Source organism: Sphaeramia orbicularis, chromosome 22, assembly GCF_902148855.1.
Source record: "Sphaeramia orbicularis chromosome 22, fSphaOr1.1, whole genome shotgun sequence".
Taxonomy (NCBI): Eukaryota; Metazoa; Chordata; class Actinopteri; order Kurtiformes; family Apogonidae; genus Sphaeramia; species Sphaeramia orbicularis.
Genome location: NC_043978.1, coordinates 25,021,057 through 25,047,315, shown reverse-complemented (window position 1 = coordinate 25,047,315; position 26,259 = coordinate 25,021,057). Strand labels below are relative to the sequence as shown.

The window sequence follows — 26,259 nt, the reverse complement described above, 5'->3', positions numbered from 1 at the left end:
ATTTCTTTCCTCACACTAAACTACAAGACAGACTGTGCTGTATTTAAATATTCTGAGGGGTGCACAAGCAACATGTGCTGCTAAAGTAGCTGTAAACAGGAAATTAAAGCAAGAAAACAGAAAATTAAATGTCTCCATACAAGGCAGGAAACTGTTACAGAACTGCAATATCCACTGACTGGAATTATAAAGAAATAAACAGGGAATATACTGTTGTATGTCACATTTTGGATTACATCTATGTTTTTTTTAAACTGCATTAACCCATAAAGACCCAAACATTCACTGTCGACCAAAAGCATCTACTGATCTAAACTCCTGATCCACTAATCCTATCAATACATGTAAATAATTGGTGTAAAATACAGTTTGTCATCTTTTCATGGTCATCAGATATGACCCATTTGGACGTTCAGAGGCTCTGTAGTTACCACGGAAACAGTGTCATCTTCTACAACATTGATTCACCAGTAAAACCCATGGAGTTGGATCAATGACAGTGGATGGAGACACTGGGTTTATGTTCAGTTAATGATAGATTGGACTGAAAAAGTCACTATTTCTTCAGTTTTTTTTTTCTGTTTTGATACAAAAACCTTTGACTTTACTCTGAGCTTTTATGAACATTTACATGACAGTCAATTAAACATAGGGAAATACATGATTTCCACTGGAAAAATAAATGCAAAATTCACAGGATAATATTATAATAAATTGATAAACCACTTAGGAAAGGTTAAATATAGAGAAAAATTCATTTAGTAACTGCCACAAAAGTCACACCGGGTCCTTATGGGTTAAAGGTTCATGAAAACTCAAAGGGTACAATATCAAAACAGAGAAAAGAAAAAAAAAGTGACTTTTTCAGCAAAGATATCAATAACTGATCATAAAAACAAGCATCTACAACCACTGTGATTTGTTAAACTCCATGGGTTTTTCTTGTGTTATAGAAGATGGTATCTATCTATCTATCTATCTATTATCTATCTATCTATCTATCTATCTATCTATCTATCTATCTATCTATCTATCTATCTATCTATATCTATCTATCTATCTATCTATCTATCTATCTATCTATCTATCTATCTATCTATATCTATCTATCTATCTATCTACTTTTCCCGGGGGAAATTCAAGAAGTTTGAGCTTTTACGAACATCTATATCATCAGTAAATTAAATATAGGAAAACATGATTTTCACTGGAAAAAATGCAAAATTCAGAGGATAATATTATAATAAATGGTGCTAAATCACTTAAGAAAGGTTGAATAGAGAGAAAAAATAATTTGGGAACTACCACTGAAGTCCCACTGGGTCCTTATGGGTTACATTAGTAATGGGGAAAAAACAGAATGTATGCAGATAATCTCAGGTGCTAAATCAGAATTTCTTCCTTGGTAACACATTATTTTCCTCCGTCTTTCATGTGATTTATCACAAGATAGACACAGTGAAACCACACTCACACCGCAAGGCCAAAGTGATTCATAGCATCAACACAACAGTATTTGCACAGTCATTTCAAAGCAAAGGGTCTCTGGTGTTTTCTGTCTAGCTAACTAAACTAATAACCTAAAAGCCCAGTAGGGTGGGCCATGTAACAAAGAACAAACATCTCTAATATAGGGAGGTCTGGGTCTGAACCTCAGGGGCTCCAGTTTAATTTGTGGATTTCTGTCTTAGATTCTCCCTTCTCTTTCCCGCTTTGTTTTATGTCACCAATTGTTTTCCATGACGATTAAAAGGAACAAAATCCACAAAAAAACATTATGTATAAAAAATGTAGAGGTCTGAATACCAAGTTTACATGCATATGTTTGTTGGTAAACAGATGTTTTGGTCCACAGAAGCTCAAATAAATCTAACACTTATGTGTCAAGTAAGACTTCTTCCCTGCAACATCATTTTCTGTTGTAACCCTTTCTTTTCTTTCTTTACTCCAATATCTTGACAGAATATCCACATTATCATTATTGTTTTTTTCTTTTCTCATTAGGTTAAAAGTTTGTTTTCTTTACAACCACTACAATGTTTTTACGGTCCTGAGTTATACACTGCAAAAATCTAAATCTTACCAAGTGATTTTTCTCATTTCTAGTCAAAATATCTCATCACACTTACAATAAGACTAATAACCTTAAAAGTACCTTTCAGTGAGATATAAGAACTTATTTTTTGACGATAGACCCTGAAAATCTTATTTCAAGAATCTTACCAAGTCATTTTCACTCGTAACCATTGGCAGAATTTTTTTACCTCGAATTAAGCAAAAAAAAAAAAAAAAAATCTTGAATGAAGCAAAAAAAAAAATCTGCCAATGGAACAAGTGAAAATTATCTTGGTAAGATTTCTTGAAATAAGATTTTTCAAAGATCTATTGTCTAAAATAAGTTCTTATATCTCACTGAAAGTTACTCTTAGGTGATTATGTCTTATTTTAAGTGTGATGACATATTTTGACTAGAAATGAGAAAAATACACTTTGTAAGAGTTACATTTTTGCAGTGTATAGATCACATCCACCAAAAGGATTGTGCTGCTTTTTCAGGTGCAAAACGGGTGCAATAAAGATAAAAATACAATGTGTCATCACTGGTGGAATGTAACAAAGTAAAAGTATTTCATTACTGTACTTAAGTCATTTTTTTAATTTTATTTAAGTAAATTTATAGATGGGCACTTTTTTCTTTTACTTCACTACATTTTAGAGCAGGTATCTGTATTTTTTTACTCCACTACTTTTTGAATTGTGTTTGCATTACACGCTACTTTGTTTTCTTCTTCTTATTGTAAATTGATTGTTTTACCATCTGCACAAAGCACTGTGTTAACTATATGCATCACCGTATCCAGGTGTAGAGGTTCAGCTTGGGCTTGATCTTCTCTCTTCTCTTGTAGCCATTAACAACTCCATAATCACATACTTAACAATGTATGGTGTATGTTTTATTTTTATACTTATGTATAAATAACGTACTCTATATTCATGCACTTTGTCCAAGTGAGTGTTGGTTGATCTATGGGGGCACCTGTCTTTTATGACTCTTATTTATGTAATTTTTCATTGTTTTTTTACGTTGTGCTGTCTTTCATGTATTTTTTATGCTGAGCTCTTGCAACTCGTTTTCCAATGCGTTTTTATGCAAATGGAAAATAAACTGATTCTGATTGTGATTCTCCCAAAAGAGTGCGGCTGAGTTAAAAAAAACTCTGAAAATCAACTCTTTCTGAAGTTCAGTCATAAATACTGGTCATATTCAGATGTAGAAATGTCTCATCTGTTGGGTTGATTACTGTTCATTGTGGTTCCTTTTTACAGTTTGAGACCAGAGCTTGTTAATGTGTCTGTTTACAGTCTCAGTACGAAAAAATAAGTTGAGCAGTTCAGTTATAATACTGGTTCTTTCTTTGTATAATTACCACAACACCCAATTCCATCACTTTTTCAATCAGTAAATAATCAATATTTACTTTATTGCTAAGTATAATGGTCGAATCTGGATCAAATACTTTTATTTTTTACTTTTAAGTACAATTTAAAATGAGTACTTGTGTACTTTTACTTAACTAGATTTTTCCCTGGATACTTTTACTTTAGTAATTTTTTTTTTGCCCCTGTATCTGTACTTCTACTGAAGAAAAACAAAAAAAGTGTGTACTTCATCCACCACTGTGTGTAATTCAGAAAGCATCCGCAAAGGTTGGAATTCAAACTTTGCTGTCATACAGCTAGCGCCGATGTTGCACCTGTGTCATTTGCATGGATGTAAATGAAGGAATATTCAGATTTAACACAACTCTTTTCCTTTCTATGCAAATAAGCTTTCCTATATACAGTCTTTCTTTCTTCTGTCTGAGCTATAGGTTGAAAAAAACCTGTTATTTTAGATTTTTTTGGTTTCTTTTTTTGTTATGCCTTATGATTGATTGATAATATATTGCTTTGTATTGCACAGATCACTGTTATTTATTTATTTATTAAGTGGGGACTGCAGATGAAAATTAGAACTGATGTTAACCTCTGGCATATTTACATGTTTATACTGAAATGGAATGTATAACTGTGTTCATTAATGTGCACTGTCCCGTCTAAATGAAGCTATATAATAATAATAATAATGATCTCAGGTATTACTGGAAAACTATGAGACATAATTTTTGTGTTATGATCATTTCTCTCCTTACTCCAGTGTCTTTTATGTCTAGTTGTTACTTGAAAAAACTGAGGACAAAAAAAAGAAGAGGAGACCAGAGGAGAGGAGGCAGTTCAAGTGCAGCAGTTCTCTCTCAGCTTTCTCTCACTAAGGGGCCAAGGTCTCTCCAAGAGTGCCATTACATTCCACAGCCATGACAACGGGCGCCGGCATTTTCTGAAAGCTGCCACTTACTTCCTAACTAGTAGGACAGACTAGGAAATAGTGTGTAGTGCTTCAGAAATACCACAGGACTTTATTATTATACACTGACACAGGACAAAACATGACTGTGATACGGCTACAAACACAAAAACCCTATAGTGACCATGAAACAACAGCACTAACTCTGCAGCTAAAGTGTGATATATGTTATGTATCTGTTATAATATACAGTGGGACTATGGTTTGTTGAGTGCATCCAACTTACACCATCATACTGCTGCAAGTAAAGCTTTAAAATGTGTATTATAATAGTCCTACATACATGCAGATGTTGAACTTGTATGCTATGTCCTCCTGAGACCCAGAAAAGTACAAGTGTTTCTGCTTTGTGGCTTTAACCCATATAGACCCAGTGCTACTTTAGTGTCAGTTCCCAGAAGGCTTTTTCACTATTTAATCTTTCTTAAGTGATTTATCAGCATTTATTATGATATTATCCTCTGTATTTTGCATGTTTCACTGTGAATCCTGTCTTTTCCTATAATTAATTTCCTGCATTAACCCTGTAAAGCCTGAACCATTAAATCATTACAGAAAATTATTTTTTTTCTGAAACTGGAGTCTTTATTGGTCCAGTTTTTTTTTCCAAACATAATTTCCATGTATGAGTTTCAATTTTGTATAATAGTTGATACATCAGGTCTCAATGCTCAAATATTCTTATTTTTGAACAAACAAAAACATAATATAACACGAGCATGTCTAACAAATGGTAATTCCTTTTCAAAATAGCAAGTTCTGCCTCCTTCCTCATTAAAAACCATCTTGTAGTGTCACTGGAAAGCCCTCTGGGGAATGAATTCCTCCCCCCGGTGGATTATCTGTATATTGCATGTATCTAATTGTATACATCAGGTTTTTCAAGAAAACAAATATCACACTGATCATACAGAGGACTTCAAAACTCATGTATCAAATATGATACATATGGTGTTATAGGGTTATTTAACCCAAAGACCCAAACATCCACTGTCGACCAAAAGCATGTATTGATCTAAACTATGGATCCACTAATACCTATCAATCCATGTCAATAATTGGTGTAAAATGCAGTTATTCATCTTTTCTTGGTCATCAGATATGACCCATTTGGACGTTCAGAGGCTCCGTAGTTACAGTGGAAACACTGTCATCTTCTACAACATTGATTCAGCAGTAAAACCCATGGAGTTTTATCAATGACAGTGGATGGACACTGGGTTTATGTTCAGTTAATGACAGATTGGACTGAAAAAAGTCACTGTTTCTTCAGTTTATTTCTGTTTTTGATACAATAACCTTTGACTTTACTCTGAACTTTTATGGAACATTTACATGACAGTCAATTAAACATAGCAAAATACACGATTTCCACTGGGAAAAAAAATGCAAAATTCAGAGGATAACATAATAAATGGTGATAAATCACTTAGGATAGGTTATATATAGAGGAAAAAATTATTTAGTAACCACCACAAAAGTCACACCGGGTCCTTATGGGTTAAATGTTCATGAAAACGCAAAAATTACAATATCAAACAGAGAAAACTGAAGAAAAAAGTGACTTTTTAGGCAAAGATATCAATAACTGAACATAAAAACAAGTACCTACAACCACTGTGATTTGTTAAACTCCATGAGTTTTACTGGTGAATCAATTTTGTAGAAGATGATGGTGTTCCATGGTAACTACGGAGCCTCTAAACGTCCAAATGGGTCATATCTGATGGCCATGAAAAGATGAGGAGCTGTATTTTACACCAATTATTCTCATGTATTGATAGGATTAGTGGATCAACAGCTATTAGACTTTTTAGATTAGTATATGATTTTGGTCGCCAGTGGATGTTTTGGGTCTTTTAGGGTTAAATAATGTCTTGGGTGACAATTTTTGTTTTTCAGAAAGTTTTTTTTTTTTTTTTTTTAAGAAAATTTATTTTCAATGGACAATAGTGAACAATTCTTACTTGCATCATCTTTTCTACCAATTCTCTGAAAGGAAAGAGGAAAATGTTTTCATAACTGAAAAGAGAAATCACAGTAACAGTAATAGCTTTTGGCCCACCTCTTACAGCTTTAATGTAATCAAATGTGGAAAAAACATCTAAAATCAAACACTTGACTTTGTATTCAGCTGTTTCATGACATATTTTTCCTGCCACGCCAAGACCAGTGCTCCAGGACATGATTTTTTTTTTCATACAAACAGATGCATGTCCCACATCATGTATTTCACAAGTAAGTATCTTGTATTTATAAGAAAATTTGGATTTAGTAAGTCCCTGGAAAAAGGTGTTGTTCTGACAAAGTGAAAAATTACTGCATGTCAACAAAAAGTATAGCATTAACACTTATTTAAAAAACAAACAAAAAAAAATCTCTTACCTTTAAAAATACAATATAGATAAATTTAAAGCTCCATAAAACATAGTAGTGTACAACAGCCATTTTGGAAAACTAGATCTTCTGTTTAATTGGACGAACCCCAAGCATTCAGATAGAACTGGAAAGTCTCTACAAAGCACAACAGCTTTAACTCTTGCATAAATTTTTGTTTTTTAATAAAGCTCTGAAACTCATGTCCCATACAAAGAACCAAAATGCATTGCTGGGTCTCAGGGGGGTGTAACAGATAAAGAAATACATTCTTACTTCTTCATTTGGCATATTTTACTGGATTTGTACATAATGTTCATAACTGCAAACTCTTAATTTAGTTTGGCATATTATGTTCAGTATGTCACTTTAAAATATGTTAAATACAGGTTGCCCAATGTCTTTGAAGATGATTAAAATTCCTAAAGAAACAACTGCACTTCGCTTTACAGCCTGAAGATGGCAGCAGAGGATGTAAATGTACTAGGTCCGTCTGTAACACAAGATCATCACTAAATGTTTCACCACCATGTTCATCAAATATGTAGCTCTGCCCCACTGAGCTGGAAATGTCTACAATTATCATTCGTGCTGCCCTACAGAAAGTCACCGATAAATGTTCAACACCTCGTAATTTACAGACCTTCATTCTCACAAAGAAGACTGAACGTAAAGATATTTTTTTAAGGATTTTTTTTTCCTCTTATGTGTACAGTACTTGAAGAGAAGGTGAGGAATGGACTATGAGAGCTGTGTTATACAAGTATAAGTTACTGACTGCTATTCATAAAGACTAGTCCATAAAAAATTGAAAAATAAATAAATACAAAAAATAAAAGAAAAAAAATACAAATTAAAAAAAAATAAATAAATAGAATTTAAAAGTAAATAACGATAAAAATAAATAAATACATTTTAGATAATGTGAAGCTAATTAAACTGTACATGCTATCCATCTCCTCAGTGTTTGCTGGATTTGTGTTTATGTGTGTAAGTCAAATAAAAAATCAGTTAATTTTTTTTTCCACACTTCTCTTTTCTTTATCAAACCAAGTTTCATAGTGATACCGTATTGTTATTATTAGCTATTTTATAGACTTTTATTAGTCTTAAATTACATTTTAATTGTCTTACAAGTTGGCCGCGTGTATATCCTTGAACAGCAATGTGTATAAATCAAATAACACTTGGAATTATAGCAAACGTAACAATTGTGGTCAAATAAAAAAAAAAAAAAAATCAAATCACACACAAAGCACACTTGCTAAAACATAATTTTTTTGGTCATTTACATCCAACTCTCTATCTAATTAACCCATAAAGACCCAAATATCCACTGTTGATCAAAAGCATCTACTGACCTAAAACGTCTAATGACTTTAGATCCACTAATCATATCAATATGTTAAAATTATTCAGGTAAAATACAGTTTGTCATGTTTTCATGGTCATCAGATATGACCCATTTGGACGTTCAGAGGCTCCGTAGTGAACGTGGAAACACCGTCATCTTCTACAACATTGAATCACCAGTAAAAACCCATGGAGTTGGATCGATGACAGTGGATGGAGACGTTTGTTTTTTACATTCAGTATTGAAAAAGTCACTTTGTCTTCAGTTTTCTCTGTTTTCATCTAATTACCCTGAAATGTAATCTCAGCATGATGATTAAAGTACATGATCTGTAAATAAAATATCGGAAAATACCAGATTTTTACTGAAAAAAAATGCAAAATACAGAAGATAATATGATAAATGGTGATTAATTACTTGAGCAAGGTTAAAGGGTGAGAAATTTATTTGGGAACTGCTACAAAAGTGTCACTGGGACTTTATGGGTTAACTGCAAAAAACCCTTTATTCCATCATAGCTTTTGTTTTTATTGCTAACACAGTTCTTCAGAGAGATACTCAAACAAAACGGTCCCTCTCAAACCTATAATACTAATGACAAGCTTCCACGTGTAGACATCTTTTCTGTCAAATATTACACAAATGGAGCCAAATGAGCTTCACTAAATTAAGTGCATTAAAGGAGTGATATTTTGCTTTTTGAAAAGGAATTATACATTTTAAAACATTTCCCTGTGGTCTACATAAACTGTAAATGCTATGCTTGGGTCTGAATTCTTCATTAATTCAACTCCACAGGTCCACCTTCAACCCTATTTCTGAGTAATGACACCAGAAAGGTCGTTTTGAGCGCTGGCCCTTTAAGTGCAAATGAGCCACTTCACACCCCACCCCCTTCAGGTTGTTGGCTGTGCAGCTCTGTCCTGTTCAACCAACAACTGAACATTTTAGGTAATCGGCTTGAAGTTTGGACGTATTTTCAGTATGGACTACAACCGCTGCTGCTGATACACAATTATGTCGTACTCTGAGAAATGTTCGTCGGAAGTCTTGACCTTATTTGTGCAAATGTCATGGCATAACTAGTTATAAAACATAACAAATCAAGAAGGAATTGAAACAGGTTGTAGAAATCCACTCAATTTTTGCCAGAATGAATATAAAGATAGCTTTGCAGCACCTGGAGGGTTCAAATTCAAACTTTATGAACTATTTGGGTCCAAATACACAAATAAATGAACCAAAGACCAATAAAAGTGGGTTTAGCAAAATATGACCCATTTAAGCTAAACCCAAGTAAAGCATCATCATCTTAACTCAAACAACCATTTCCTCAGGTGTAAACACAAAACCACACACCAATCGGAATCACAGGATTCCAGGATCAGTGAATTAACCCTATAACACCAAAGGTATCATATTTGATACATGAGTTTTGAAGCCCTCTACATGATCAGTGTGACATTTTTTTTTATTGAAAAACCTGATGTATACAATTAGATACATGCAATACACAGATAATCCACCAGGGGGAGGGATTCATTCACCAGAGGCCTTTCCAATGACACTACAAGACTGTCATTAATGAGGAAGGAGGCAGAACTTTGCCAATTTTGAAAAGGAATTACCAATTTGTTAGACATGTTTGTGTTAGATTATGGTTTTTTTTGCTCAAAAATAATAATATTTGAGCACTGAGAACCAAGGTATCAAATATGATACAAAATTGAAACTCATACATGGAAATTGTATTTGAAAAAAAAAAAAAATTGGTTGTTCACAAGGACCAACAAAGGCTCCAGTTTCAAAGAACTGGAATTTTGTGTCAATGATTTAATGGTTCAGGCTTTATAGGGTTCAGGGTTCTTCCACCACCATTATACTTTTTGGTTCACATTACTAACACCACACATCAGCTGGAATTAACAGGCCAATTTTACCCATGAGTTCACCAGGAAGTGGACCCAGGGTAACCAGAGCAGCTCCCATCTGGAATGTTTCCATCCAGTCTGTTCTCGCTCTACAGTCATCACATTCTGCCACTCGGTCATGAGCCCTTGGCATCTGTTTTCAGTGCCCAGGTTACCCCTATAGTGTCAGTTTACAGTGTGCAGACTACCAGCTAGAAGTCAGTGGAAGACAGAAATCCACGACTTCATAGGCGCTTGTTGTTTTTTTTTTTTTTTTTTATCGTGGGGTCAAAGTCTGTTGTCTTTACACACATAAGAACAGGGTTCGTATCCTGTTTCAGACTGTTCTGTTTCTCGGTCAGTCTTATTTTAGCCATTAACCTGACTCCTTTCCTTAACCCTAACCAAGGTGTTCTACACATAAACCGAACCAAATTGTAACTGAGTCTCTCTAGACATCTTTCAGACAAGCCAGTGCATCAAAAAGTGACACCAACCTTAGACAGAACTGGGCGATATGGCCAAAACATAAAATCTCAGTTTATTTTCAATGTTAGAAACAATTTACGATTTTAGGTCATTGTCTTCTGGCAATGAAAACTGAAGATAAAACATGATTGAAAAGTATTCTTTACTAAAACTACAGTTACGGGAAAAAATAATAGACCACCCCTTGTTTTCTTCAATTTCTTGTTCATTTTAATGCCTGTTACAACTAAAGGTACACTTCTTTGGACAAATATAATGATAACAACAAAAATAGCTCATAAGAGTTTAATTTCAGAGCTGATATCTATCCATTTTCCATGTTTTCTTGACAATAACCAAAATCACTTCAGTTCTTACATCAATATCTATGGCATTGTACTGACAAAAACAGTGCTTTTAGGCATTCTGTGTTATCTTTTCTGTCTGTTTTAGTCACATGATACACACAGGAGTTAGTACTTCATTGCATAACCATTGTTTTTGATGACTTTTCATGGTGTAATAATTTTTTCCGTGACTGTATATGCCATATATGACTGGATAAACACATTCACAGTTAATACACTGCAAACATCAAAATCTTACCAAGTGCATTTTTCCCATTTCTAGTCAAAATATCTCATCACACTTAAAATAAGATATAATCACCTAAAGAGTAACTTGTAACTGAGATATAAGAACTTATTTTTAGACAACAGATCTTGAAAATCTTATTTCAAGGAATCTTAACAAGATCATTTTCGCTTGTTCCATTGGCATATTTTTTTTTCTTGAAATAAGCAAAAAAATTTGTGTTTACGCATTTGGCAGACGCTTTTTTCCAAAGCGACTTACAGGGGGAAAACCAATTAAATCACTCAATCAATCAAATTTTATTTATATAGCGCCAGATCACAAGAAAGTTATCTCTTGACATTTTATATATAGAGTTGGTCAAAACCAGACTCTAAGTCAATTCTACAGAAACCCAACAACCCAACCCAAATTTGCCAGTGGAACAAGTGAAAATTGTCATTTTAGATCAGTAGATGCTTTTAGTTTCCAGCAGCTGTTTAGGTCTTTACGGGTTAAAGGGGTCATATTTTGTTAAACCCACTTTTATTAGTCTTTGGTACATTTATTTGTGTATTTGGACCCTAATAGTTCATACAGTTTGAATTTGAACCCTCCAGGTGCTGCAAAGCTATCTTTATATTCATTTTGGCAAAAATCGAGTGGATTTCTACAACCTGTTTTAATTCCTGCCAAATTTGTTACGTCTATAACTACTTACGTCACAACATTTGCACATATAAGGTCAAGACTTCCTACAAACATTTCTCCGAGTACGACATAATTGTTTGTCAACAGCACCGGTTGTAGTCCATACTAAAAATATGTCCAAACTTTGAGCTGATTACCTAAAACAGTGTTTTTCAACCTTGGGTTGAATTTCTAGTAATTGATAAAAAAAAAAAAAAAGTACTAATAAAAAATATATGGTGTTTATCTGTCAAATGTTCATTGTGGTCAGTTTCAGATGCTGCAGCTCTTTCATAATTCATAGTTTGAGTTATTGTTTGTTCAGTATTAATTGTCAGCCTTGGAAATCCAAGCTGGACTGACTGTACATATCCTGACCAAGGAAAATAAAGTCTCACTTTGTGCAGTAATCTACACCTGGCTTTTCTGCCTCCGTCCATAATAATATACATTATATAGCCTAAATGTCGTCTAAAATTAACAGTTATTTGCAGCATGGTATAGCCAACTATTACTTGATCAAAATCATATTAATTTTAGCAAAAAAAAAGTCTCAGTTTTGAATGTCTGGGGTCACCAGAAATTTGTGATGTTAAAATGGGGTCACAAGCCAAAAAAGGTTGGGAACCACTGACCTAAAATGTTCAGTTGTTGGTTGTATTAACGAACTCAAGTGATTGAACGGGACAGAGCAGCACAGCCAACAACCTGGCGGGGGTGGGGTTATGTGCATTTAAAGGGCCAACACACAAAACGACCTTTCTGGTGTTATTACTCAGAAATAGGGTTGAAGATGGACCTGTGGAGTTGAATTAATGAAGAATTCAGACCCAAGCATAGCATTTACAGTTCATGTAGACCACAGGGAAAGGTTTTAAAATGCATAAATCCATTTAAAAAAGCAAAATATCACTCCTTTAAGCTATAACCTTAATTTACCTTAAATGTTGTTTTAAGTGTATACTTTACATCAGGGGTCTCCAATCCTGGTCCTCGAGGGCCGGTATCCTGCATGTTTTAGATGTATCCCTCTTCCAGCACACCTGACAGTTGTTATCAGGCTTCTGCAGAGCTTGATGGTATCATTTGAATCAGGTGTGTTGGAAGAGGGATACGTCTAAAACATGCAGGATACCGGGCCTCTAGGACCAGGATTAGAGACCCCTGCTTTACATGATGTGGAGATGGCCGTTATGGTGATCCAATCCATCTCCCAAAGGTGTTGACCTCAATCTACTGCAGGTCATACACTGATTTACAGTATACACCTGGATTAGATGCTTCAGGTGCAGCTTCATTACATAGTGAAATGGGGTGTGATGCCACTGTTTTCCAATCTCTCTGTTTTCTGTGTCCACATGGATACACACAAACTGACATTTTTTAAAAACTTCGCTTTGGAAAATGTTTTACAATTTCTGTTTTAGCAAATGAAAAGGTTGTTTACAAGTGGACAAGCGGCTCAAATGTAGAGAAAAATGATCTCTTTTGCAAAATATCTGTATCACTAGTCACTTTTCCATTGACCCTCAAACTGCACAAATATAACTTGCACATAAAAATTTACCTACTGGAAAAAACGACAATTTCACCAAAAGTCTCATTTTTCGATTAAAAGTTTTTGCGCTGGCAAGTAGGGCTGCACGATTTTGGTAAAAAAAAAACAAAATCCCGATTTTTTCCTCTAAAAACTCGATTTTCGATTTTGATTTAGATTTTTAGGTAAAACTACAAAAGACAACAGAAGTCAGCATGTCGTTTTCATGAGCAGCCCACAATGCAAGGCACTGCTCTGACCTCAAATCTGTGATGGTATCACGTGATGAACCCCCAGAAGTTTATTTTTTCTTAATTAAATCTTTATTGAATGAAATAGAGTACACAAACAATGTATGCAACAAGAAAATAACATAAGTTTGCCAGGGGGAATACACTATAATACAATGTCCAAATCAGAGCAAATACTTATGTTTTTTATAGCCTTTTTGTTTCCAGATTTATCTAACAGCTTTAAATAAAGTTCAACATCTTTCAAAAAATAAATAATATTTGTTTTTGTGTTACAGAACTTACATTTGTGAATGAAAAATTTAGCAAGTAAGAGGACTAAATTAATTATTTAATTTATATATATATATATATATATATATGTATGTATATATATATATATATATATATATATATATATATGTGTGTGTGTGTGTGTGTGTTGTTGTTGTTTTTTAAATTTATTTATTTATTTTTTTTTCCTGGGTATCTGGGCCCACAGAAGTGATACCAATGTAAGTCAGTGACAGGCATCAGTCGTGCGTGCGTGCGTGGACCAGGTTAATATAAGTGATCCACATGCGGTTCTGTTTAAACTGAGGGATCCGTGCGTGGAATAGACTGACCCAGGACACACTGGAGGGATTCTATCCTGGAGCTGGTGGATGTGTGTGGGCACAGGGCTGTGTGGGCTCCTCTGCTGAGGCTGATGACCCCGAGACCCGGACCCGGATCGGAAGAAGACAGTACGGTACGGATCCGGGACAATGTAAGATGAGTGATCCGCATGCAGTTCTATTTCAGTTGCGGGATCCGTGCGTGAAGCCACGGCTTACATTGCTATAAGTACTGCGGGCTCATGAACACATTTAAAGTCCGGCCATTGCACGGAGTTCTGTGACAGACCGCTGTCACTGATAGGAGGAGGAGCCTACGGGAGCCCACAAGCGCACGGCCCGCAGGCACGAGAGAGGTGAAATCGATTTTACGATTTCCCTTTTTTAAAAATCGTCCTAATTAAAAAATCCGATTTCGATTTAAAATCGATTAATCGTGCAGCCCTACTGGCAAGAGGTGGTTTTTCGGGCTTAGCGCAAATGATATTTCACACAAAACTGCAATGGAAAGACCTTTTTTCACAGCTACTCAGGTAAATTAAAAAAATGGATAGTGATGGACGTTACAACAAGCGAAGAAGAAGAAGAAATATGTCGCGGTATGTGTGGACACAACAGGAAACCCAATCGTTTTTAATTTAGTACGAGATAGAGGGGTTATATAAAATAATAATTAATATATCTGTAAATCAACACCATATTTACATTTGTCGCCATGTTTATGGAATGACTTCTCATGTCATCTCGGGATAATAAATAAACAAATCATCGCATATGTGATTTAATGGAAAAACCAACATTACACACTTCTGTTTTTTCGACATTTAGTTAATATCGGTAAAGTTTTGTGCAGATGCCCAGTGGAAAAGTGACTACTGTGGATGGGACATTTCTGCAAAACCTTAATTCATTGAATTATTTTGATATACAGTTCAGCCCTAACCTAATGCATCAAAAAATACACTCTAGGGGCAATTTTCTAGAAGATACTCTAGTCAAACATCAATATATGACAGGCTGCCCAGGTTCACAACTGGTTCAATGACCATCCTACATCCACAAACCTTTTTAAACCTGCGTAGTCACCGTTCCTCTATGCTGTATAGGATTTTCTCTCAGCTTAGTGGAAGGTAGGAAGGTTTTGAACAGCAAAACCTACACATAGAAAGCCTCTTGATTTCCATGGAGGAGGAGGTTGAAATAGACATACTATGGGCATATTCCATGTCATTTCACTCTTTCTGATGTTGATGAAAGGAGATGATGAAGTAGTTAATATATTACAGACTTTTTTAAATTATACACTGTTTGTTTCTCTTTGTTCTTTTTGACGTTTTCCAGTCTTATCTCAGAATTTAGATCACATATCATATCCCTTTTGTGTATTTTATTCTGCAACTTGGCAATATGTGTAGTTTTGAGAAAATTGCGAATGGTTCTAGAAAATCCCAAACCCTGTCAAACAAATCCGATCATATCTAGCTGATCCTTAAGCTTGTAAAGGCTGCAGGCTGCATGTTTCTGTTATTCCTCCATGGTGTCATCCAGGTATGAGAACAAAGCTTAGCCGGGTATAGTTTACAGGAAACCACTTAGGCCAGATCCTGCCTGTAAAGCTGTGTGTAAACAAAGAAGCCATGAAAGATTGATGTAAATGTTCAAACCTCAACCTCAGTGACTTGTCTCAAAATTGGCATTAGTATAATATGTACAACTAGTGTGAATGAATACAGTAAATTGATACACAGATAGTTAAATGTATGTTATTTTTTTATTTGAAAAGCTGTATATTCACATGCTATCGGGGGGTATTTTATTGCTTAGTCAGACTGCTCTATAAACCGACTTATGCAAAGGGCTGTATAGGTTAAAGCATCACCGAGATATGATGTACTTTTCGAGTTATGATTGATCTGATGGCCCAGATTCCACCAGTGCTTCCTGGTCTACTGTCCAGTCTGTCTGACTGAGAGTTATCTTGCATGATGAGAGCAAACCTTCCGGGGGTAGCTAATATCCGTTTCTCTCAGGTACGGCTGGAGATGCAGCTGATTGCACATCATTTGCATTACAGATAAAGCTGATGGGCAGTCTGCTTAGCTATAAATTATGTAAGGAGCAGAGACCTCAAGGTTAAAAAGGTGGTTATAAGGATCCACCAAGGCTATGAATTGTTAATATGATTCCCTTCATCCATATAGGCCGAACATACAATCTCAGATAAAGGTCATCTTGCATTTTCCAGTTGAAGAGTAAAAGCCTGTCTATCAATACTGAGTTATTATAGTAGGGAGTTGTTTTTAAAGTGAGACAGAAGCAGAGTCTGAAGACAGTAATAGAGCTTGTAGAGCAGGGGTCTCAAACTCATTTTCTTTCAGGGGCCACATTCATTCCGATTCTGATTTGATCTAAAGTGGCCCAAACCGGTAAAATAATAACATAATAACCTGTAAATAATGACAACTCCAAATTGTTGTCTTTGTTTTAGTGCAAAAAACCCCCCATTAAATTATGAAAATACTTACCTTTATAAACTAGTCATACAAAAACAATGTGAATGACCTGAATAGAACTGAAATTTCTTAAGAAAAATAAGTGCAATTTTAACAATATTATGCCTCAACTTACCATTTATACATGTGCATTATCCTCCAGAGACACAGGAAAGTGAAAATTTTAGCTTTTTTTTTTTTTTTTTTTTACATCAAACAGTCATTTTGGTTGGAAACTGCATTATACAACAGTTTTTTCAGATACATTTTTTAAATTTTTAAAAAAAATTTTTTTATTTATTTATTTTTTAACGGAATGTCCTTTGCAATGGGCAGCATTTTTTTTAGTAAAACTGTCAAACTTTTGTTCCCTCCAGAGGGCAAAAATGCATTGCCGGGTCTCAGGAGGATATGGATCGGATGAATCTTCAAAGACACTAACACTTACTAACAGGCAGAAAATTGTTAAAATTTTGCTTAATTTTCTTTAGACATTTCAGGTTGTTCATATTTGTTCAGGTTATTCATGTTTTATTGTTACGGGATAGTTTGTAAATGTAAATATTTTCAAAATTTATTTTTTTTTAAATTTTTTGCACTAGAACAAAGACAAAAATTTGAAGTTGTCATTATTTATAGGCATAATGTAAGATTATTTTTTTCACATCAAACCGAGAAGAAAATATGGAGCCATTATTTTTTTGTAGGTTTTTATGCTATTATTTTACTTTAGATCATATTAGCCTGTTTGTGGAAGCTGAACAGACATAAATTCGACAGCCTTGACTGTGGAATTTTTACACTTTGCAAATTCATTCCACAGGCCGGATTGGAAGCTTTGTCGGGCCACATTTGGCCCCCAGGCCACATGTTTAAGACCCCTGTTGTAGAGTATGTGGATGGATGCATACCAGCTAGTGCAGGTAGTTTCTGTAGCTCTCTGTTAGCGCTGAGAGGAAAAGAGGAAGTGCTGAACCTCTTCTCCCTCTTCATGGCCGAGTGTGACCCCGGCTGCTTTACCCTCATCAGCTGTGTCGCAGGAGGCACTTTCTTATTGGAGCCCTGCGGAAACAAGAGTTGCAGAGGAAGGGCTCCCGTTACTGGAGCAGATCAGGGCAAGGTAGTTCCTGCCCCAAAGGATACACGGCTCAGAATCACTTTACTCAAATGACACAGCAGAGTCGGACAGAGGAGAGGAACCGGCCAGGCCGAACGCAGAACAACCTCATCATTGTTTATTACAAACTGCTACAGCTACATCTCTCAAAATACACTAATAATACTACGCTAAATTATATAGTGGCATAATGTTTAGCATTTCCAGCTTTGTGTGCTGAGTTTACCTGTTATCTCTGTTTCTTCCAGTTTCCCCTACTGTTAAAAACAGGTACATACAGGTTAATTCTCCTGTCAGTGCCCTTTGACCAGTCCTCAACGGCAGCTCATGGCTACTAATGTGTGCTTATGCTAATTGCTAATGCTAATGCTAGGTACTGTGAAATGCTACGCTAGGGGTGAGCGATATGGAAAAACAAAAAACAAAACTCAATTATTGTTTTAATTTCACGATAACGATAATCTCATGATATCCTTTAAAATGTGAATTTCTTTCTTTTTCTTTGCTTTTTTTTTTTTTTTTTTTTACAGAAAATGCTGTAAAACTACTTGCTTAGCAGGACATCTATGGATAGACACAGCGTTTCAAAACAACAGCTCTTGTTTGTTTTTTAAGTGCTTCATACGTCTTCTGCAAAACATGCAAAGAGTTCAGACATTAAATGTGGTAAATCTTACATACTTTAATAAGACGAATCAGAAAAAAATGACAAAAGTGCTGGTTAGCTCATGTTTACAATATATATGATGGTTTGTTATTACACATATTTGTTGGTTTATGTACATTATCTCTGTTTCTTCCAGTTTCCCCTACCGTTAAAAACAGGTACATACAGGTTAATTCTCCTGTCAGTGCCCTTTGACCAGACCTCAATGGCAGCTCACGGCTACTAATGTGTGCTAATTGCTAATTGCTAATGCCAATGCTAGGTACTGTGAAATGCGACACAAAATTTCCATACAGGGATTATAAATTGAGTTAACCTTTTCTTTCTTTCAGAGGTATTTTTATTAATAACAGAACATAAATAAGACATTCACTGTACAGGAAGGAGATTTTTGATTTTCTATACAATATCCACCCATGACACAACACATAACCCTACCCAGACATGAACAGATACAAACAACCACTGGAAAAAACATTATGAAAAGACAGAATGAAAATTATAAAAAAAAATTAACAACCATGTTTAAACAGCATTAATAAGTGCAGCATAAAAGAACAATATTTAAAAAAAAAAAAAAAAAAACACGATAGAAAAAAGAGCAAGGGAAAAGAAAATAAATAATATTAAAAAAAAAAAAAAAAAAATTAATACATTAAAATTTATTTATAAAAAATTACCAAAAAAAAAAAAAGGGGGGGGGGGGGGGCTCCTCAGAGATTATTGTTGTGGGTTTTTCATAAAGTGAGTTAACCTTTTTACCAAGTTTTTATGCTATATAATACTAAATTTCCCTGCTCTACAATTTCTTAGAAAATACTTCAGACATTAAATGTTCTAAATCTTACATACTTAAATAAGATGAATCAGAAAACAAATGACAAAAGTGCTGGTTAGCTCATGATTTCAATATATATGATGCTTTATTATTACACATATATGTTGGCTTATGTACATTTACCTCTGTTTCCTCTAGTTTCCCCTATCGTTAAACACAGGTACATACAGGTTAATTCTCCTGTCAGTGCCCTTTGACCAGAACTCAACGGCTGCCCACTGTTCCTAATGTGTGCTAATGCTAATTGCTAATGCTAGGTACTGTGAAATGCGACACCAAATTTCCCTACAGGAATTAAAAAGTGAGTTAACCTTTAAACCCAGTTTTTATGTTATATAACACTAAATTACACTGCTCTACAATTTCTTAGAAAATACTTCAGACATTAAATGTGCTAAATCTTACATACTTTCATAAGACGAATCAGAAAACCAATTACAAAAGTGCTGGTTAGCTCATGTTTTCAATATATATGATGGTGTGTTGTTACACAAACATGTTAGTTTATGTACATTTATACAATGGATTTTTAATGTTCCAGTAGATAGAACCTGTTAAGTGAATGTATTGTCATGTGCAGACACTGTTTTGAGGTAGATCTGGTAACTCAGAGACAAATATTCCCTTTGAATAAAACCCATTCTTTCATTAATTCTCTGAATTTCACATTTTGGCCCAAGACTGTATCTTAGAAACTACAGCCAACGAGCACTTTTGACTGAAATTTTCTTTATTAGTGACTCAAATTTGGCAAAGTTTAACTACTTTTATTGTGGAAGCATTTTACTTGTAGACCAGTGTTAATACTAAATAAAGCAGCTTTTCCCCTGAAAGATATGCAATATGCAATACAAAGGTGGCTAATTGGTGATACTAATTGTCAAGGGATGATTTGAGTCTCTGGACAATGTGAGTCGCACATGCATAGAAGCATTTATCTCTGTTGGCCATCTCTTATGACTCGCTACGGCAACCGTGCTAGGACAACCGTTGGCATAGAGCCACTATTACCCTCCACCGCTCAGTTTCCCCCAGATTTAGATCAAAACGTGTGTCAGCTGGATAGGCTCTCAGCTGTGAAAGAAACCGAAAGTAGGCATATAAATTGATTCTCAAAATCACTTCTGATCGCTAGAAAGATACTCCTTGAAGCTAAAGTAAAGTCTCTGTACTTTTACATAATTTGACTCATATAACACTGATTTGTCCTAGCGAGGTTGCCGTAGAAAGTTGTAAAAGATGTCCGACAGAGATAAATGCTTCTGCGCATCACATCGTCCAGAGACTCAAATCATCCCTTGACACTAATACTAGCATTTAGTATTTTAATACAGACACATTGCTAATATTAGCTAGTTAGCGTTGGTCACCAAATGACCTTTCTTTGTGATTCCTATGTTCCAATAAAGTTAAACGTGTCATATTATCACAGAAGATACAGCTGGTATCTTGTCCTGACAGTCATAGCTTCCTCTTTAAAAATAAATTTAGAGAAGAGTAAAGTCATTAGTTTCACTAAAAGGAGGAAGTTTTGTGTCAGATCAATGCGATGACGTTGATAAATCAGCTACAGTGCACAGGCAGTGATATTTAGTGATCTGTCCACAGTTCCTCTTCACCTCTAAAAGTATAAAAATAAATCCTCTTTGTTGAGACAAAATACAGTCGATTTTGAACCCTTCAAAAATGCTTTTGGTCATGAACAACACTTCTCATTGTGCATATTTTGCAAAATGTGTTTTATCAAAAGCAAATTTACATTACACACTATGGTAAAAAAAAAAAAAAAATTGTTTACTTACTCAGCTCACTGGCATTTTATATCAGTCAAGCAGTTAAATATTAAACTATACACCTATTTAGCACAACAGTTAAAGTAAAGTATTTTGTTAGAGCTTTTTAGATTTACATTTTATAATACTGCTATTTTTCGATGTTTTAGAACAAAAAAATTAACTAATTCACCACAAAGTTATGTTTTAACATAAATTAACATAAATTTAAATGTGTGCAAAAACTGCAACAACATGCACATTTCACTCAATATATAAAATTTGGAAGTGATCATGAACTTATGTGAAGTTTGTGTTTGTTTCTGTTATGTTGGGAACCGGTCATTTGTTGATATTAGCCAGTTCCACTTCTAAGCTAATGGTAGCTAATGTTACCACTGTAGAGGAGCAGAAGGCAGATGTTAAAGAACACAGGACCAAGAATAAGGATTTTCACAGAAATGCAACCAAAATCCTCAACAGACACATCAGTACATTGGATATTATAATTTAGGCAACCAAAAACATGCATTGTTGATGTTTCTAAGATAACCAATCTCTTGGTTGCCTATGATTTTGTATGTAAGCTGTTGAATGACTGTAGATAACAGAAACAGCTTAGAAATAGAGATAACAAACATCAAGAAATGACAGGCATGACTTCAACACAAACTTTACATAGACAGTACAGATTAATCTTATATGTTGAACTTTGAAAAGGACTTTACACTGATTATTGTATTGTGGGTTGATTGTAGCATTATTGTTGGCATAGTCAGACAGTACTAAAAGTGTTCGATTATTTGGATTGAACTTGCAGGAGTTTGTTTAACGTGTTTTTATTGCTGCTGATGAAATAAAATCACAGTGACTGAAAACCAACATGGCTGGATTTACACGGATACTTAACAAATAGCAATAAAATGTAACAAAAATCTTTCATTATGAGAGGAGTTGAAATATTTTCAAATTAGACAACAGCATCTACTATGTAATGAATGGGACAGAAGGAGTTTGTGTAACTTTTATAGTTGAATTATCTATAATTAGTGCAACTATAACACATACTCATTAAGTAACTGATGCTGATGGGATTAAGAGTTGAAATGTGCAACCAAATGACAAAGCATTTTTCACTACTCAATAGTAAGCACTTTGGAGAGGAGTGGAGAGGAGGAGGGAGGAGGGGAGGAGAGGAGAGGAGAGGAGGGGAGAGGAGAGGAGGGGAGAGGAGGAGAGGAGAGGAGAGGAGAGGAGAGGAGGAGGAGGAGAGGAGAGGAGAGGAGGAGAAGAGAGGAGAGGGGAGGAGGAAAGGAGAGGAGAGGAGAGGAGAGGAGAGGAGGAGGGGGATGATAGATAGATAGATAGATAGATAGATAGATAGATAGATAGATAGATAGATAGATAGATAGATAGATAGATAGATAGATAGATAGATAGATAGATAGATAGATAGATAGATGTACTTTATTTATCCTAAACTGGGAAGTTCCAGTGTAGCAGCAGCAGCAGCATGACACACATTCAATAACAATATAAACCACAGCAAACTGAGGAAAGACAAATATAACAGAAGAGCAGACACTACACACTGTACACTATAAATTAGAAATATAAAAAGAAAAAGGAGAGGAGAGGAGAGGAGGAGGAGGAGGAGGAGGAGGTGTTGTGGTTAAGGGTCAAATTCCCTTTCCGAATCAGATCAGGTGATTCTCAGCGAGGGAACCTGATCAGAGTCGGTGGTGTACTGTACTGCATGTGTTGATAGAGTTTGTGACGGAGCTCTGCGGGGCAGAATAATTGAGTTCAGATGGAGCTGATAAAGCTGTCAATGCCAACAAACAGCAGGTCCAAGAGTCAATCAATCAGGTCTCTTCCAGTCGCAGGACAGTGAACTCAGTACCACCGATGATGTACGTCAGAAATATTACAGACCAAAATAGCCCTCACAATGCCTAGTATTATACTCAGAAGCCAATCAGAGCAAAGGAGCCATCAAATGTGAGTATTTTCAGAGAAAATAAAGTCATAAGATCAATGCTGGGACATCACATGAGAAACTTTGCCTGAATTTAACGAGGACAAAAGGTCATTAAACTTTAATAAATGGATCAATAGTAACCAACTTCACCAACTGGTCACGGAGAGCATATGGTAGTAACTATAATGGCAGAATCAATGAACGGCCCTGATACTGGATGACTTAAATGTTTGTGTGTGTTTGGAGTGAACAGAAAGGAAGGTCAGGAAGGGTTTTAGCATCACACTGACACTTCTGCATGTTCCTCAAAGGCCATGACAGAGTTAGTGACACTGTGCACCTCTGTACTCGTAACAGCAGCACAAACAAAACAAATCTACAACTATAAAATGTTTACTATAACCCAACACAGCCTGGGCAAGAAAAAGAATACAGACACATACAGACCACACCAGGAAAAACTCATGCCTATTTATTATTTAATTTCATGTTTTATGATATTACGGTGTAAATTGTGTATAATTTACACTATAAAATACACTACCACAGTTCTATATTTACAAAAGCATCACAAAAAGTCATATTTTTGTCCGTTTAGTTGAAAATAAAACTCAATTTACACCCTAAAAATAACTTTAAATGTAATTTTATGCATAAAAGAGTATCTATTTTAATACCCTTGCAATCTAAAACCCACTGACTAGGCCTACTGTGACTTTTTTGTGTGTTGCAGTGTTATTCCTTAACTGTGTTAGTGTTATCTTTCTTGCCCAGGCTTTAGTGGGTTAATCTAAATATTTTATAGTTCCCAATGCAAACCCAATTTGCACACTCCAAAGTTTGACAATACTTACATCTTGATCACCTGCAGGGCCATTTTTACTTCCAGATTTTTTAGATCTTCCAGATTTGGAGGATTCCTGCAAAAAAAAAAAAAAAAAAAAAAAAAAAAAAAAAAAAAATACAAATAAAATGAGAATAAGATGCAGACAAGGTTAACTCTAACATTTAACTGCATGACAGTAAAAGACATCACTTTACCTTTTCTTTTTTGCTCTTATGAGGCATCCTGACGTGGGAATCCCCCCGTGTCAGCAGGTCGCGGTGGATGTGTGGTCACACACTGTGAGTGGACGTCTGCTGAACACGTCTGTACACACTGCTGTGTTTTCCACCACTGACCATCCCCACACCATGTGACTGAGGCCGGACTGCAAGCACTACATGTCAGCCCATTTCCGCCTGGGCTGCACTGCAAAACCCACACTGTGCTCAAAAACACGCAACTGTTCAGCCACGGATTAGGATACCGTTAACCTGCCGTGGCTCCACTTTCTGGTACCCGCTGTGCTGCCCGTTACCGACTGAGGAGTCTCATTGTGCAGGGTGTAATGACAGTGAGCGGCCACTAGAGGGCGGTGTTGCACCTGGAAAAGAAAAGTTACATGCGCAAATCTACAAAGATTTTCAAGATTAAAAGATTTTTCATTGTCAGTTCAGCACATGCACAAGACATACAGAGAAATGAGATGCTATATCTTTCTCTCCTTGCTGTTAAATGTGATGCAATTTTTTTAAGGGTAAAAATACAATAAGAGTATAAAATATACTCTATAGCTTAAGCAATCCAACTTAATTTGTAAAGCACTTTAAAACAACCACAGTGGACCAAAGTGCTGTACAGAAGAATAAATAACAAACAAAATAAAAGAGTAAAATACAAAAATAGATTAAAAGACATAGAACAACTGTACAAAAAACAGTGCTGTACAGGAGAATAAATTAAAAAATAAAATACAAGAATAGATTAAAAACATAAAAAGCTGTACAATTAAAAACAACAAAAAACAAGTGTTCAGAGAACACAAACCTCCATCAAGCACCCCGAATGGTGGATGTGTGGATCGACTATTTCTTTTTTAAATTAAACAGTTTCAAGGCAGAAAAAGTTGAAGCTTGGTACCAGTCATGTGTATGTCAAATTATAACAAATTCCAATCAATATTTGTTGAGTTATAATGAAAAATGTGTCATAAATGGGATTTTCAGTGTTAAACTGAAATGTCCACAGAGTCCACATTCACAGTGGATGTGGACAATTTTGTGCCAGATACAAGATATTGTTATAAACTACGGGTGGATCAAATTGGAGGCTATCAAAGTTGTTTTCAATTTTTTATGAATTTTCAAAAATTGTTCAATGATGAGAGATAGGAAAATTTGAGATTCTGTGACCTTGCTGTGACCTTGAACTTTGGCCTATTTGGCCCAAAATTTAATGGGTCTGTCCCAGGGCCTAGGCCTATCTGTGGGGACAATTTGGTAAAGATGGTTGAATAGTTTTCCCCTAAAGTTGCTAACAAACACACAAACAAACATACAAAGCAAAGTGATTACAGTACCTCCTGGTAATAAGAACATCTAGAAAAGCACTTGGAGAGCGCAGACCTCCGCCAAGGCAGACACCCCCACCCCCCCCATCCCACCCCGATCACCACCAAAATTTAATCATTGGTTCCTTGTGCCAGTATCAACATTTCCTGAAAATTTTATGAAAATTCATCCATAACTTTTTGAGTTATCTCGCTAACAGACAAACAAACAAGCAAACAGATAGACAGACAAACAAATCCCAATGAAAACATAACCTCCGCCTTTACACTTGGTGGAGGTAATAATAAACCAATACCAAATAAAACAATAGAATAAAAATAATACATTCAACAATACAATAATAAACAATAATAGAACATAAAATGTAGATATAAAACATACTTAGAAGAGCAGCAATAGTACAATAAAATAATGCTTCTGAGGTGAGCAGAAGCATAATGGAACCAAACAGCAGCAGATATTACAATAATGTAATGTGTAAAGAAAGTGCAGAAAACAGTCAACAGCAGATGTGAGAAATATCACACATCTGCTGTTGAAATGTGTTTTTTAAGGCTGGTTTTGTAACTGAATTTGATGATTACAGTGATGAGCACATTTATTAGAACATTTAGCATGAACTCCTGAGGCCTAGAAAGGAAAAACCTGGGGGGGGGTTTGCATTAAATAACGGCCTTGATTAGAAACAGGAGTGTGTGAATGCGAGAGTGACTGGTTGTGTCAGCCCTGTGATGAACTGGTGACACCTACCTTTGGCCTATGGTAGCTGGGATAGGCTCCAGCACCCCCACCACCCTGTTAAGGGTTAAGGGCAGTGGCGATTTCTCATAGACTGCAA

General features: G+C 35.4%; 1 protein-coding gene across 1 annotated transcript in view; it reads right to left on the bottom strand.

Annotated features, from left to right (window-relative positions):
- LOC115413227 (serine/threonine-protein phosphatase 2A 56 kDa regulatory subunit delta isoform-like) overlaps positions 1-24,356 on the bottom strand; it is a 46,229-nt gene extending 21,873 nt beyond the window's left edge. Inside the window, exons 1-3 of the mRNA XM_030125961.1 lie at positions 24,069-24,356; positions 23,882-23,947; positions 17,564-17,714 (exon numbers count right to left, since the gene is read on the bottom strand). Of these exons, the coding sequence (XP_029981821.1) occupies positions 17,564-17,714; positions 23,882-23,947; positions 24,069-24,095 (244 nt within the window). The 5' untranslated portion in view covers positions 24,096-24,356. The remainder of the gene's footprint in view (positions 1-17,563; positions 17,715-23,881; positions 23,948-24,068) is intronic.
- Between the last annotated feature and the right edge of the window lie 1,903 nt (positions 24,357-26,259).